At 37.7% G+C, this 17,710-nt stretch overlaps 1 protein-coding gene across 1 annotated transcript; it reads right to left on the reverse strand.

The window, feature by feature from the left end:
- Positions 1–625: 625 nt before the first annotated feature.
- Positions 626–4,653, reverse strand: LOC135227749 (putative olfactory receptor 8G2). The gene is made up of 3 exons (XM_064268358.1): positions 4,617–4,653; positions 1,127–1,606; positions 626–1,000 (listed from the first exon to the last, which is right to left on the reverse strand). The coding sequence occupies exons 2-3, from the start codon at positions 1,587–1,589 to the stop codon at positions 666–668; spliced, it is 798 nt and encodes a 265-aa protein (XP_064124428.1). The 5' UTR covers positions 1,590–1,606; positions 4,617–4,653; the 3' UTR covers positions 626–665.
- Positions 4,654–17,710: the final 13,057 nt, after the last annotated feature.

Below are 17,710 nucleotides of genomic sequence, written 5' to 3' on the forward strand. Positions count from 1 at the left end.
GTTGCATAAAGAAATAAGTACAAATACATATAATGTATTTAGCCATGATTATTCTACCAGTCTCTTCCACCATATTGTTATAATCTTATGGGGAGTATTTATGTCTTGTAATTCACCATCTGCCCCATATTCCTTAATACAGTTCTCTGTACATAGTAGCTAGTAGGAATTGAATTTTGTAGATTTCAAATGATTAAAAATTATTTTGAGATCACTTTTCTCCAGAAGAGTGTGTTTGTACATTTATTAGTAATAAAGGTGAGATACACAAATTGTTAAGAAGATCAAAAGATACAACCCAAACAGATCATTCTATGAATTGAGATAAATAAATCTTTTTTAAACAAAGTGCTAAGTCCCATGTATATAAATTATAATATCCCCACCTGAAGTCCTTTGTAGATTTTTACAAAAGTGATTAGAGTTACTATGGGTGACGTCTGGGACTTCCTAGAATTGACACTGTCCTCCATGTGACCCTATGAATCTAGTCTTATCCTTTAGATATTTCTTCCAAATAAGTAATGCAATAATCTCACTACTTCTGTATATATGTTGCTATCTCTACAATTCTTACTTACTAAATCTTCTCCAAGAATTAGAGGTCTTTGCCATTGCAAAATAGTCTTTTCTCAATGATTTTATTTAGAGCAACTTTGACATCCTTATTCCTCAGGCTGTAGATCAGCAAATTCAGCATTGGCACAATAATGGTATAAAATATAATAATAAAACATAAAATAAAATATAAAATAAAAATAATGGTATAAAACTTTGCCTTGGTTCAGGGAGCAAACACTTGATGGCTGCAGGTACATGAATGCTGCAGAACCATAGAAGATTGTAACAGCTGTGATATGGGAGCTGCATGTGCTGAAGGCTTTGGACCTGCCCACAGTGGAGCGGATGAGCAGAATGCTGGCAATGATGGAGACATAGGAGGCAAGGATGGTCAAGATTGATGCAAGAATATTAAATGTACTGAAGCACAAAATTACCCCTTCATTGATATAAGTGCTGGAGCAGGACAGCTCCAGTAGTGGAAAAAGATCACAGAAGTAATGGTTGATTGTTTTAGCCTTGCAGAAAACCACTTTAAGCATGCAAAATGTATGAGCTGTGGCACCAATCAAACCCATCATATATACCTCAACTACCAGCCAGGAGCAGACCTGATAAGACATAGTGACAGTGTAAAGCAATAGACTACAGATGGCAACATAGCGATCATATGCCATCACAGCCAACATAGAGCCTTCTGATATAATAAAAAATGCAAATAGGTAGAGCTGAGTCATGCATTCAAGGTAGGAGATGCTATTCTTTTCTGTCACAAAGTTCACCAGCATTTTGGGGGTAATGACAGTGGAACAGCAGAGATCAGTGAAGGACAAACTGCTGAGGAAATAGTACATGGGGGTGTGCAGGTGAGAACTGAGCCCAATCAGTGTGATCATGCCCAGATTCCCCACCACTGTGACCACATAGACTCCTAGGAAGAAAAGAAAGAGAGGCAACTGGAGCTCTTGCTTTTCTGTTAGCCCAGTGAGGAGGAACTCAGTCACTGTGGAGTGATTTCCTGCTGCCATTTTCCTCTGGGCAGTTTCTGGAGGAAGAGAAGAAGAAATTTGAGGTAGGTGTTTGTTTAAGCAGTATGAAAAAGATGCAAGTCTTATTCAGGTATCTCCGATTCTCTCTTCTGTCCCTGCTTTATGTTGGAAGTTAAGGACCCTGGGGTTCAAGTGTTATGTATCATGCAAATAAACATCAGGTGGAATTATATCTTCTTTTATTTCTGTGCTCCAAGAGTGGGTCATTGTACTGACCGGCCTCTGAACATTCAAAGAACTATTCTGATGACTTAGAATATTGAGTGTTCTGATCCCTGGTGGTACAGTCGCTTAGCACTGGGCTGCTAACCAGAAGGTTGTCAATGCAAACCCATCCAGTGACTCTGCTGGCGAAAGACCTGAAAGTCTGATTCTGTAAAGATTACAGCCTAGAAAACCATGTGGCTTGTTCTACTTTGTCACATGGGATCGATACAAGTTGAAAATTTACTCATTGGCACCTAACAGCAGTGACAACAACAAAGCACTTTCCATGCCTTATTTGCAATTCTCTCAACTCTTCTGCAGAACAAATCCTACCAGGAAACAGACAGGTTACCATCAAGTTGAGTTTGACTAATTTCGACCCTATGTGTATCAGAGTAGAACTGTGCTCCACAGGATTTTCAACGGTTGATTTTTTGCAAGTAGATCAACAGAACTTTCTTCCAAGGCACATTAACCATTTGCACTATCCAGGGATTCCACAACAATTACTAGTATACTGATTTTATATATTAGCCTCATAGTGGTTAAATAATGCCCATAGTTAGGCATATTATAAACAAGTGATTGTGTATGAGAGAAGGCCTGCAGTCTCTACATGGGTCCATCCCCTTTCACCATCTGTTTCTTCTTTTAGCTCCTCATGTCTGCTCTCCTGTCTTATCTTTTTGTCATATCAGAGAAACCATTCACTTCAATTAATATAAGGAAAATATTCATTTAAATTACAAAAATAATGTACTGACCACTCATGTAGGCTGGTTTCCCTTTAGAGAGAACCTTGTTTACTGGTAACAATTCAAAAGAATACAAATAGTGGGTCTGGGAAGTAACTGAATGGCTAACATTATGTATATCACTCAAATTCAGCTGCACATTCTAGAAGGAAGTGCATTTTCTAATGAGGAGAATCTGGGCATGATCACCCTGGTTGGACTCACTTGCACATACCCATGTACTATTTCCTCAGTTTGTCCTTCATTGGTCTCTGTTATTTCACAGTCATTACCTCCAAAATGCTGGTGAACTTTGTGACAGAGAAGAATAGAATCTCCTACCCTGAATGCATGCCTCAGCTCTACCTCTTTGCCTTTTTTATTATATCAGAAAGTCATATGTTGGCTGTGATGGCATATTTAGTTCTCTATGACTAAATGTAAAACTCACTCATTCCCCAAACACTATGTGCTGCATACTATTGCATAACTTGTCATGGTCCATGATCTTGGGGCTTTTGTTCTGGAGGAGCAAGGCTGGAAAATGGAAATCTTGCATGGTATTTAGACTGTGTTGTCCTTGCATGTCTTAGGCAGGTTTTCTTAGTGTATTTTGCACTCCCTTTCAAACAGATCTTTTATCACTCCAACAATGCCTTAAAGAAACCCTAGTGGCGCAGTGGTTAAGTGCTACGTCTGTTAACCAAAAGGTCGGTAGTTCAAATATGCCAGGTGCTCCATGGAAACTCTATGGGGCAGTTGTACCCTGTTTCATAGGGTCGCTATGAGTTGGAATCGACTGGATGGAAGCAGGTTTTGTTTTCTTTGTTTGATGGCATTAAAGACCAAAGCAAAAAGAATGTGCGCATCTCTGAGATGCAAGTTGTGAAAAAAGTTGATGAGTTCTTGACACGGGATACTGTGATGACTGTTCAATATTCAAATGAAAGAGATCTAAAAGATATCATCAAAGATTGATGGTGTATCAAAAGCAAGGAAACGTGTTTGAGAAAAGAACTAATATGAGGATGATATTACTAGTTATTATAGAATGATATTATTCAGTGTTTACCGTGTGATTAGAACTGTCCAGGTACCTCATAAATAACATTTGATATATTTTCCCAGCAACCCTATACGGTAGGAGCTTACTATTCTCTTTTCATAGATGAAAAAACTGAAACTGGAGAGACTTAAGTGAATTGTTCATGGTGACTCTGTGGATTTTTAATATAAAAGTCAAGGATGGTTTGCTAATAGTACAGATAAATTTGATATACTGATAGGAAATTAAAGTAATAATAAAAGACTTGGACTAATACTGATAACTTCTGGGGGTACCATTCTCCTAAAAGAAAAGTCTGTTGCAAAATACACACTAGATTCAAAGAACATAAGAGCTGGAAAAATTGGGATAGCAGTAATTAATATTTTTGTGTTATTCCATTTAGACTAGCATCTGCCTAGATCCTACAGAGATGAGTCCTGCACTTTTCATTTATCCCTGCTGAGATTGCTGTACGAATGGTGGATGGATAAAGGGACATAACGAAGTTCACAATTTGAAATAAGTCAAAGTCATTATCTTTCCCAAATCGTCAATTCCATCTAAAATTCTCCTATTATAAGAGCAAGGTGTCATTTTGCCACTAAAATGTTCACTGAAGGTATTTGTGCTCTCACTGTGTAATAACTGAAAACAGTAAAAGTAAAGCCAACTTTGCACCTTTTGTGGAGTCGTCTGCTTTCATGTTCCAAGATGTTTCAAGTACAATACTAAGGCAAAGGTTATTATAAAGTAATCACATGCTTTCTACTTTGTGGATTATTGCTCAAATTAAAGTCATCTAAAATTTTAAATAATTATATTTTGAAAGTTCTTTTTTTGTATGTTAACAGGAAATCATTTCCTCTTGTTGAAGCTTCTTATCTATAGGAGTAGAGTTTACCCATGATTGTGAAGGAATCCTTCTAGAGTGAGGGCCTGCATAAGAATGTTGCAAAATCATGATTTTAAAAGTGATTTGTCTAGAGTTTAGTCACAGTACCAGGAAAAACTGCTTACCTTCTCAGCTACACAATTCCTTGACTTGTTCTGAAAAATAAAGTGAGATTTGTAATCATTAAAAGTGTTGCTAGCTTATTAGATATGCTTCTGAAAAAACTAAAAAATGTCTTAGGGATTGGTAAATGCTACAATTTCAACCTTTTATGGTGTTTATGTTTACTGGGTTTAAGGTGTTGTATCCCTGCAGAGCTTCATTTTGAGATACCATGAAGGCATTGACATGATGAATACAATATTATTTGTACATTTTAAGCTGTCCTTAGATATATCATACCTTAAACAGTATAATAAATGTAACATCAAATAATAAGATTTTTAGGGCTGAAAACAAACTGTTTTATGGATTACAAAATTCTCAAAGCCACTTTACATTGAAAAATTGTTAGCTATCACATTGCAAAATGAATACTGTCAATTATAGTAATGAAGTATGGTAAACATTCAAAAGAAAATAATAATTCATTTCATTTCAAACACACACACATAAGATAGTGCAGGTACAACATAACATACAAACATTTTGAGCACTATTAAAATTTAAGTTTTTTTAATCATTCTAGATCCTGTAGTAAAATTTGAGTTCTTTCTTATATATTATATCCTAGTGTATAAAAACCATCTAAAGTTAAAATAATATCTTTTGTAGATTATTTTTTCACAAAGAAAGTCCTAAATTAAGTCACTTGAATCATTTTTCACAAGTAAATAAATTACATTTTAGATATTTCAGAACTTCGTTTTGTTTTCAAAAAGATTTAAAAATCTACTAGGTAAGAAAAAGAAAGTTCTGAAATCAAGGAAAAACAAGTTTAAAAATTTAAAACAATACCTCCCTAAGAAATCTGAGTGGTGCAGGGCATGAATTTTAAACAAAAAATGTGTTTACAATATAAAACCAAAAAACCTAACCTACAGTCAATACTGACTCAAATCTATTAAAAAAAAAAAAAAAAGTAGTAACTGTCGAGTTCACTCTGACTCATGGCAACCCCATGTGTGTCAGAGTAGAACAGTTCTCCACAGGGAATTCAATGGCTGACTTTTTTGGTAATAGATCTCCAGAAAACGTGGTGCCAAGATGACAGAGTAGTCAGAGGCTCACGGTGGTCCCTTTTACAAGAAAGACACCCCCCAAAACCAGTGAATCAATTATATATGACAGTCCGGGAGTGCTGAACATAAAGCATGAAGTTGAGGCATTGTACTGAGCAGCAGGAGAAGGAAGAGACATTTTACAAGCAGTGAGGAGATGCCAGACCTGACCCTGCAGGAGCCAGCACCCTGCAGGCCAGATCCATTGGTGAGAATGTGGGGATGTGAGCAGTGGCATTCGGGACATGTTTTCCACAGTGGGAGAGACTGAGCGATGGAGAGTCCACTGATGCCTTCAGAGTCTGTGAAAGGCAGTACTCAAAGAGCAAAAGATAAGTATGTGTGTCTAATCTACCGTGTGGATAAAAAAACACCCCTTTGGGAAAAAATTCTCGCATTTAACTGACCTCTCCCCAAACTGCATCAGGTCCCAAGCTGGCTTCAGTGATAGCTGCTTTCCCTGGGCTGGAACTAAGACCTGTCAAGTATCCTGAGCCATTCTCCTGCCTTGGAGAAGGAAACAATTAGCAAACAGGGAAAAAATAATTTGCTGTCTCCCCTAAACTGGGAACTCAGGGCAGAAGTAGCTCCTTTGCCTAGACACAGGCATAAGGGGCCCACAGATTCTGAATGCCTTTCACCACTACATAGACCTCTGTGGGGCCATTTCAACAGCATACATCCTCATTAGCACAGTATAACAGGGTATATACCTGAAGTCCAACTTCAACTATTTCAGTTATATGGTGGAGAGGCAGGCATATGACATCTGACACTGCTCTACCTAGTAATCAGAGTCCTCACCTATCCACACCAGGGGCCTGAGGACTGGTGGCTCCACCCATTCCACCTAGCCACCCAAGACAGGGTCTAAAGATAAGTGGTGCCTCCTAGTCCTTACAGTCAACAGCATTGAGTGTCCCCATTCCAGCTGCAAAACCCATCCACCTACACACTCTAGGGAACAGGCACACCTGTTCCTCACAGACACACAAGGGCAGCTGTCAGATCCCTGCTTTGCTCTGCATGTGTCCCCCTACTGCAGCCAGATACCTGTGCCTGCACCAATCACACCTGCTTGTCTAAGAGTGTAGGTGAGATTATGCATCATACACTTGGTGTCTGACTACCTGGACAACTGAGCTGAATCCATACAAGAAAAGTAAACAGATTCCTGGGCTAATATACCTATAACAACTCTAACTACCTAGTAACAGGACATTACAGCTTCAAAGGCACCAATAAACAAACTAGCCCACAGGAGCAGCCTGTCTGGGCACATCAAAACAAAACAAAGCAAGAAGTTGGACATAGTAAGCAAACATAAAATAAATAAATACAATAACTTATTGATGGCTTGGAGACAACGGTCAATATCAAATCATATAAAGAGGCAGACCATAATGGCTTCAGCAAGTGCCCAAAACAAAGAATCAAGAAATCTTCCAGATGAAGATAATTTCCTAGAATTACCAGGGGTTGAACATAAAAGATTAATATACAGAACTCTTTAAGAGATCAGGAAGGAGATCAGGCAAAACACAGAACAAGCCAAGGGATACACAGACAAGGCATTAGAGGAACTTAAGAACATTAGAAAAGAGCATAATGACAAACTTAATAGGGTGCAAGAATCCATAGAGAAAAAGCAAACAGAAATCCAGAAGATTAACAATAAAATTCCGAAGTAGACAACTAATAGTCATAGGAGCAGAATTGAGGCAGTGGAAATCACAATTAGTGAGATTGAAGATAAAGCACTTGACACGGACTTATGTGAGGAAAAAACAGACAAAGGACTTAAAAAAAAATGAAGAAGCCCTGTCTTAGTCATCCAGTGCTGCTGTAACAGAAATACACAAGCATATGGCTTTAACAAACAGAAATTTATTCTCTCTCAGGGCATCAGCTCCAGGGGAAGAATTTCTGTCTCTGTCAGCTCTGGAGGAAGGTCCTTGTGATGCATCAGTCTTCCCTTGGCCTGGGAGTATCTCAGCACAAGTACATCAGGTCCAAAGGACACACTCTGCTCCCCGCCCTGCCTTCTTGGTGGTATGAGGTCCTCCTCTCTGCTCACTTCCCCTTTCTTCGTATCTCCTGAGAAAGAAAAGGTGGTGCAGGCCACACCACAGCGAAACTCCCTTTATATTGGATCAGAGAGGTGACCTGTGCAACAGTGTTACATTCCACCCTAACCCCTTTAACCACAGGCAGAGATTATGATTTATAACACATAGGAAAATGACAAAATGGAGGACAACCACACACCGCCTAAGCAAGTTGACGCATATTTTTGGGGAACACAATTCAATCCATTACAAACCCTAAGAATTATGTGTGACTCTATCAAGAGGAATAACCTATGAGTGCTTGGAGTACCAGAATATGGGGGGGAAGGGGGGAGAAAATATGGAGAGAATTGTTGAAGACCTGTTGGCAGAAAACCTCCCCGACATTGTAAAAGATGAGAAGATATTTATCCAAGGTGCTTATTGAACCCCACACAAGGTAGATCCCAAAAGAAAGTTACCAAGACATATTATAATCAAACTTGCCAAAACCAAAAATAGAGAATTTTAAGAGCAGCTAGGAATAAATGAAAAGTCAGCTACAAAGGAGAACCAATAAGACTAAGCTTGGACTACTCAGCAGAAACCATGCGGGCAAAAAGGAAATGGGATGACATATTTAAAGCCTTGAAGGAAAAAAATTGCCAGCCAAGAATTTTATATCCAGCAAAACTGTCTCTCAAATATGAAGGTGAAATTAGAGCATTTCCAGATAATCATAAGTTTAGGGAATTTGAAGAAACCAAACCAAAATTACAAGAAATACTAAAGGGAGACCGCTGGTTAGAAAATCGATAACATCAGGTAACAACTCTAGACTAGAACATAGGACAATGCAACCAGATACCAACCCAGAAAGGGAAGTCACAACAATAAATCAAAGCTAAAACACTCAACACAGGGAAACAGAGATGTCATTATGTAAAGGGTGAAACATTAAATAGAAAAGAGGGACTAAAAATGTAGTCATAGATCTTTTACATGGAGAGAAAGTCAAGGCTATATGCATAAACAAAAGTTTGGTTTACACATAGAAACATGAAGTATATATTAAGTTAACCAAAATGGAAAATGACAATCTTACACATCAAAATAAAAAACAAGAAAAACATACTCAGCAAATACAAAAGCAAGGTCAATGAAAAAGAGGAAAAGACAATATATAAAGAAAAACTACTCAGCACAAAAATTAAGAGGAAAAAAGAAACTGTCAACAACACACACACAAAGATGTCAAAATGACAGCACTAAACTGATACCTGTCAATAATCACCCTGAATGTAACTGGACTAAAAGCAACAATAAAGAGACAGAAAGTGGCAGAATGGATAACAAAAAAACACAGTCCATCTATATGCTGCCTAAAGAGACATACCTTAGACTTCAAGACACAAACTAAAACTCAAAGGATGGAAAATATATATATATATCAAACAAACAACAACCCAAAAAGAGCAGGTGTGGCAATATTAATTTCTGACAAAATAGACTTTAAACTTAAATCTACCACAAAGGATAAGGAAGAACACTATATAATGTAATGATTCAGGGGTCGATATGCCAGGAGGATATAATCATAATAAATATTCATGCACCCAAGGACAGGGCTCCAAAATACATAAAACAAACTCTCACAGCATTGAAAAGAGATAGACAGGTCCACAGTAATAGTAGGAGGCTTCAACACACCACTTTCCGTGAAGGACAGAACATCTGGAAAGAAGCTCAATAAAAACACAGAAGATCTAAATGCTACAATCAACCAACTTGACCTCATAGACATATGCAGAACACTCCACCCAACAGAAGCTAAGTAGACTTTCTTTTCTAATTCACATGAAACATTCTCCTGAATAGACCACATATTAGGCCATAAAACAACCTTTAACAGAATCCAAAACAGTGAAATATTACAAAGCATCTTCTCTGACCATTAAGCCATAAAAGTAGAAATCAATAACAGGAAAAGCGAGGAAAAAAAAAAATCAAACACATGGAAAATGAACACTTTGCTGAACAACTACTGGGTTATAAAGAAATTAAGGATGGAATAAAGACATTCATAGAATCCAATGAGAATGAAAATACTTCCTATCCAAACCTTTGGGACACAGCAAAAGCAGTTCTCAGAGGTCATTTTATACCAATAAAGGCACACATGCAAAAACAGGGTCAAAATCAAAGAATTATCCCTATAACGCGAACAAATAGAAAGAGAGCATCAAAAGTAGCCCTCAGGCACCAGAAGAAAGCAAAAACTAAAAATTAGAGCAGAATTAAATGAAAAGGAGAAGAGAAAAACAACTAAAAGGGTTAACAAGACCAAAAGTTGGTTCTTTGAAAAGATCAACAAAATCGGTAAACTATTGGCCAGAATGACAAAAGAAAAACAGGAGAGAAAGCAAATAACTAGAATAAGAAATGAGATGAGCGACATCACAACAGACCCAACTGAAATTAACAGAATCATAACAGAATACTAAGAAAAATTGTACTCTAACGAAATTGGAGACTAGAGCAAAAGGACAAATTTGTAGAAACACACTATCTACCTAAACTAACACAAACAGAAGCAGAAAAACTAAATAAACCTACAACAAAAGAAAATATCGAAAAGGTAATTTAAAAAAACTCCCCAAAATGACGATAACAAAAGCCCAGGCCCTGACAGCTTCACCAGAGAATTTTACCTAACTTTCAGAGAATAGTTAACACCACTACTACTAACGTATTTCAGACCATAGAAAAAGATGGAATACCCCCAAACTCATTCTATGAAGCCAGCAGAGCCCTGATACTAAAACCAGGTAAAGACAACATGAAAAAAGAAAATGACAGACATATAACCCTCATGAACTTTGATGCAAAAATCCTCAACAAAATTCTAGCCAATAGAATTCAACAACATAGCAAACAAATAATTCACCATGACCAAGTGGGATTCATACCAGGTATGCGGGGATGGTTTAACATCAGAAAAACCACCAGTGCAACCCATCACAAATGTAAAACAGAAGACAAGAGCCACATGATCTTATCAATTGATGCAGAAAATGTACTTGACAAAGTCCAACACCCATTCATGATAAAAACTCTCAGCAAAATAGGAATAGAAGGGAAATTCCTCAACATCATAAAGGGCATTTATACAAACCCAACAGCCAATATCATCCTTAATGGAGAGAGTCTGAAAGCTTTTCCCTTGAGAATGGGAACCAGACAATGATGCTCTTACTCAACACTGTGCTGGAGGTCCTAGCCAGAGCAATTAGGCTAGGAAAACTAATAAAGGACATCCAAGTTGGTAAGGAAGAAGTAAAGGTATCTCTATTTGCAGATGATATGATCTTATACACAGAAAGACCTACAGAATCCTCAAGAAAACTACTGGAACTAATAGTAGAGTTCAGCAGAGTAACAGGATACAAGACAAACATACAAAAATCAGTTGGATTCCTCTACACCAACAAAGAGAACATTGACGAGAAATCACCAAATCCATAAAATACCATGTACAACAGCCCCCAAGAAGATCAAATACTTAGGAATAAATATAACCAGAGACGTAAAAGACCTATACAAAGAAAACTACAAGACTGCTGCAAGAAACCACAAGAGACCTATATAAGTGGAAAAACATACCTTGCTCATGGATAGGAAGACTTAACATTGTGTAAATGTCTATTCTACCCAAAGCGATCTATATAGATACAATGCAATCCTGATCCAAATTCCTGTGGCATTTTTTAATAAGATGGAGAAACAAATCACCAACTTCATGTGGAAAGGGAAGAGGTCCCTATAAGTAAAGCCTTACTGAAAAAGAAAAATGAAGTGGGAGGCCTCACACTACTTGATTTTAGAACCTATTTTATTGCCATGGTAATAAAAACAGCCTGGTGCTGGTACAACAGTTACACAGAATAGAACAGAATAGAGAATTCAGGAGCTGTTTGAATTTATGAACAGCTATTTGACAAAGTTCCAAAGTCTGTGAACTGGGAAAACACAGCCTCTTTAACAAATGGTGCTGATATAACTGTATACTCATCTGCAAAAAGAAATGAGACAAGGCCTATACTCACACCATGCACAAAAACGAATTCAAAATGGATCAAAGACCTAAATATAAAAGCTAAAACGATTAAGATCATGGACGAAAAAATTGGGACAATGCTCGGATCCCTAATACATGGCATAAACAGTATACAAAACATTACTAATAATGCAGAAAAACCAGAAAACAGATACCTGGGAGCACCTAAAAATCAAACACCTATGCTCATCCAAAGACTTCACCAGAAGAGTAAAAGACAACATACAGACTGGGAAAAAATTTTTGGCTGGGACAAATCTCATCAGTGTCTAATCTCTAACACCTATAAGATACTGCAAATCCTCAACAACAAAAAGACAAATAAACCAATAAAAATGGGCAAAACATATGAACCGGCACTTTACCAAAGAATATATTCAGGTGGATAACAAATATATGAGGAAATGCTCATGATCATTAGCCATCAGAGAAATGCAATTCAAAGCTACAATGAGATACAATCTCACACCAAAAAGGCTGGCATTAATCCCAAATACACAAAATAATAAATGTTGTAGAGGTTGTGGAGACACTGGAACACTTACACACTGCTGGTGGGAATGTAAAATGGTACAAAGACATTGGCATTTCTTTAAAAAGCTACAAATAGAACTACCATACGATTCAGCATTCCCACTCCTTGGAATGTATCCTAGAGATCTAAGAGCCCTCTCACAGATAGATATATACACACCCACGTTCATTTCAGCACTGTTTACAATAGCAAAAAGATGGAAACAACCAAGGTTCCCAGTAATAGATGGATGGATAAACAAATTATGGTATATTTGCACAATGGAATACTACACCATGATAAAGAACAAGGATGATACCATGAAATATCTCATAACATGGATAAATCTGGAAGGCATTATGCTCCGTGAAATGAGTCAGTTGAAAAAGGACAAATATTGTATGAGACCCCTGTTGTAAGAAATCAAGAAGAGGTTTAAACACAGAAGAAAACATTCTTCGATGGTTACGAGTGTGGGGAAGGAGGGAGAAGGGTATTCACTAATTAGATAGTAACCCACCCAGTCAACCCAGTGCTGTTGAATTAGATAGTAGACAAGAATTATTTTAAGTGAAAGGAAGGACAAAACAGAATATGGGGGAAGTCAGTACAACTGGACTAAAAGCTAAGAACTTTCCTGAATACAACCAAACACTTTCAGGGACAGAGTAGCAGGGGTGAGGTTCTGGGGACCATGGTTTTAGGGGACATCTAGGTCATTTGGCATAACAAAGTATATTAATAAAACGTTCTGCATTCCACTTTGGTGAGTGGCATCTGGGGTTTTAAAAGCTAGCAAGTGGCCATCTAAGTGGTCTCAACCCTCCCGGAGCAAAGGAGAAAAAAGAACACCAAAGACACAAGGAAAATATGAGCCCAAGAGACAGAAAGGGCCACATAAACCAGAGACTTCATCAGCCTGAGTCCGGAAGAACTAGACGGTGCCTGGCTATCATCAATCAGTATTCTGTCAAGGAACTCAACAGAGAGTCCCTGAAGGACCAGGAGAAAAGTGGGATGCAGAACTCAAATTCTAGTAAAAGGACCAGACTTAATGGTCTGGCTGAGACTGCAGGGACCATACAGGACATGGCCCCTGGAGTCTCTGTTAGGCCAAAACTTAGACCGTTCCCAAATCCGACTCTTCATACAAAGATTAGGCTGGACTATGAGACATAAAATGATACTGGTAAGGAGTGTGCTTCTTAACTCAAGTAGACACATGAGACTATGTGGCCAGCTCCTGACCAGAGGTGAGAGGAGAAGGCAGAGGGGGACAGGAGCTGGCTGAATGGACATGGGAAATACAGAGTGGAGAGGAGTATGCTGTCACATTGTAGGGAGAGCAACTAGGGTCACATAACAATGTGTGTATAAGTTCTGTGTGAGAAACTGACTTAAATTATAAAAAATTCACTTAAAGCACAATAAAAAAAGAAGAAAAACAAGCAAACAAAAAAACTCCAGGACTTTCTTCTGATGCAACACTGAGTGGATATAAACCTCAGATTTTTTTGTTAGCCTATGTGGCCATAGGTCAACTGTGTGCACCACCCAGGTACTCCATATACCCAGGAGTTACACTCAATTACTAGTATATTGGATCACAAATTTCAAAAATGATCTTTAGATACTTCTAGTATAATACTGCAACTCATATGTCTCCAGAGTAGGTAATATCCTGGGAAACATTAAACAATATATTCAAATGAAAAAAGTCAAATACAATCACACATATTAGCACCATTTTGTTCCTATGCTGCCTCCACCTGAGCCACTACTTTAAACCTGAGAAAAGTGTGCTTGTCTTCCATCCTTTCCTGAGTCATTTCACACCACAGCCTACTTTTTTTCTGCCACCTGGCCCCCATCTTCTAATAATAGTTCTATTTTGGATCTTTCTCACCTTTGCCACTCACTATTTCCTGGAACTGATAGGACTGCTCCAGCTATCGTTTATTTTAAGGCCCCATTAACACATGACTGGTGAATGCACTTTTATTAAAAACAGTTTGGGGATAAAAAGTTATCACACCACAGGGAGAATACAACTGCAAGTGGAGTTGTTAGAAAGCCATGGCCATAAGGAATGTCTTAATAACACTGTCACTCCAGCAGCCTGAGTTTGTCTGCCATGTTCTCCTATCTATCTACGTCAACAGATGTGAATCGCTGAGCTTGTGAAGAAGTAGTACAATAATTTTTTTTTTGGTGGGGGTAACACAGTGCTTTAGAAATATATTTGAATTTGGAACCTTTCACAAAACATGCATTTTTCAAATCACCCACCAGTCTTTAAGTGTTATCCCTTTATATAACTGTGTTATCTGCTTGATCCATAAAGGCATTCAAGTTTCTGACTCCTTGCTAGACCCTTTCCCAATTCCCTCCTTTTTAAGAACCAACTCTTCCTAGAATGGACAAATGGCAACTCCAAATTTCCCCTTTTTAAAAATACTACAAATTCACTTTTATTTTTGAAGATTCCTCAAATTTAAATGATTACAAGGGTCAGATGGATATAAGAAATTAGAACTTTATGATACAATATGATGAGTACATGCTCTGATGAAAAACCTTTTTTTTTCCAGAAAAAAAAAAAACACAGCTAACATCATACTTAATGATAAAAGACTGAAAGTGTTCTCCAAATATCAAGAACAAGAGAAGAATGTTCACTCTAGGCATTCTATTCAATATTATACTTGAGGTTCAGGGCGGAACAATTAAACAGAAGATGAATTAAAAGTGCTCATACTAGAAAGGAAGAGGTAAAACTGTCTATTAAAAGATTATAGAAATTTGTATATGGAAACTCAAAAATTCAAACGTATTTCTATATATTAACAATGCTGTTGTTGCTAGGTGCCATCGAGTCAGTTCCAACTCATAGCAACCCTATGTACAACAGAACAAAACACTGCCTGGTCCTGCCCCATCCTCATAATGTTGCTGTGTTTGAGACCATTGTTGTAGTCACTGTGGGACTCCATCTCATTGAGGGTCTTCCTCTTTTTTGCTGACACTCTACTTTAGGAAAAATGATGTCCTTCTCCAGGGACTGGTCGCTCCTGATAACATGTCCAAAGAGTATGAGAAAAAGTTTTCCCATCCTCCCTTTTAAGGAGCATTCTGGCTATACTTCATCCAAGACAGATTTCTTCTGGCAGTCCACGGCATATTCAGTATTCTTTGTCAATACCATGATTCAAATGCATCAATTCTCCTTTGGTCTTCCTTATTTATTGTCCAGCTTTCACATGCATATGAGACAAATGAAGAGGCCACGGCTTGGGGTGAAACCAAAAAACCCATTGCTGTCCAGTCGACTGCCCCATAGGGTTTCCAAAGAACAACTGATGGATTCGAACTGCCCACCTTTATGGGTAGCAGCTGAGCTCTTACCCATTGCACCACCAAGGCCTCAAGGTGATATTTTTACGTTTTAACACTTTAAAGAGGTCTTTTACAGCAGATTTGCCCAACGCAATATGTCATTTTATTTCTGGTATTGACCATGTTGAATTGAGCAACCATGTGGCCTACTATCCAAGAATGACAAATTGAAGAAGATGGGTGTCACATTCATCTTCAAAAAGAACATCTTGAGTACTATCCTGAAATACAACCCTGTCAGTGATAGTATCCATATGCCTACAAGGAAGTCCAGTTAATTAATACAATATTATTCTATTTTACACACCAACAACTAACGCCAAAGATTAAAAAAAAAAAAAATTGAAGATTTTTACCAACTTCTGCCATCTGAAATTGATCAAATATGCAATCAAGATGCATTTATAATTATTGGTGATTGGAATGCAAAAGCTGGAAACAAAGTTAAAGGGTCAGAAGTTGGAAAATATTGCCTTGGTATGAGAAACGATGTGGGAGATCCTATGATACAATTTTATAAGACCAACAACATATTCGTTGGAAATACATTTTTTAACAACATCATAAATGGCAACTAAACAAATGGACCTTGCCTGATGGAATGCAGAGCAATCAAATCAAATACATCTGTGGAAAGAGTCAATGGAGAAGCTCAATATCATCAGTCAGCACAAAGCCTGGGGCTGACTGCAGAACACATCATCAGTTGCTCATATACAAGTTCAAATTGAAGCTGAAGAAAATTAAAACAAGTTCACAAGAGCCAAAGTATGACCTTGAGTACATCCCACCTGAATTTAGGCACTATTTCAAGAAAAGATTTGACATGTTGAAGGCTAATGACTGAAGACTAGCTGGCACCTAACCAAAACAATATCTAGAATATGCTAATAATTCTTATAACTGAACAAAAAAAAGACACACACCCAAAAAAAATACAAGCAAAAGAACTGAATAGATATTTCTCTCAAGAAGATATACAAATGGCCTATAAACACATCCAAAGATGTTCAACATTATTAGTCAATAAAAACTTTTGCCATCAAGTTGATTCCCATTCTTGTGATCCTATAGGACATAGTAGAGCTGCCCCATAGTGTTTCCAATGAGTGGCTGGTGGATTCAAACTGCTGACCTTTTGGTTAGCAGCCTTAGCACTTAACCACTACAATAGGGCTCCCATGTGTCAGCACCCAAAAACAAACCAAACCCATTGCTGTGGAGTCCCTTCTGACTCATAGCGACAGTATCAGACAGAGTAGAACTGCTCCACAGAGTTTCCAAAGAGCACCTGGTGAATTTGAACTGCCAACCTTTTGTTTAGCAGCCTGAGCTAGAAAGGCACTATGTTATTTGTGTAAAAATACAGTATATGTGACCATCCCCTGCCCCTAAAACTGATTCTGACACAAGCTTTTAATTCCTGTTGCTGTCGGTTCTGCCATCCTGTCTAACACCATCTGTCTGAATGCCCTGTGACTGCTGTTTGTGGAGGATTCACAAAATCACCTGCCCTGTGTCAGTGGTTTTAGCCTACTTTGACTACCTTGGAAATCAGTGAAACCTGAGCAAAATAGTTTAAGAAAAAATACGTTGTGAGCTCTCATAAAAGAAAGCGCTGGTGATTCAAAGCTAGCATAAGATTGCTAAAGTAAGCCAGGGATTTTTGTTTTGAGTTTTACTGGGTTGGTAGAATAAAAGAATGTTACAGTCCCAGATTATCTTGATTTTAGTAAAGTATTTGGTTAATCTCTTGTATATTCTTATGTACGTGATGTTGTTATGTGTGATAGATGAAATATAGAAAAATATTTCATAATAACATGAACTCAAAGAGCATCTCAAGAATAAATACAAAGTGAATAATCTCAAGTTGTCATTTCATAGGACTTTATAATCTTCTCTTGAAAAATCATCTTATGAA

The sequence above is a fragment of the Loxodonta africana genome, chromosome 15 (genome assembly GCF_030014295.1).
Source record: "Loxodonta africana isolate mLoxAfr1 chromosome 15, mLoxAfr1.hap2, whole genome shotgun sequence".
Classification (NCBI taxonomy): domain Eukaryota; kingdom Metazoa; phylum Chordata; class Mammalia; order Proboscidea; family Elephantidae; genus Loxodonta; species Loxodonta africana.

Excerpts from the sequence above, each read along its gene's own strand:
- LOC135227749 (XM_064268358.1), bottom strand. The coding sequence starts at position 1,589 with ATGGCAGCAGGAAATCACTCCACAGTGACTGAGTTCCTCCTCACTGGG. Across the intron at positions 1,001-1,126 it reads ATATATGATGGGTTTGATTG|GGGTAATTTTGTGCTTCAGT; the intron begins GTGCCACAGCTC and ends ATATCAATGAAG.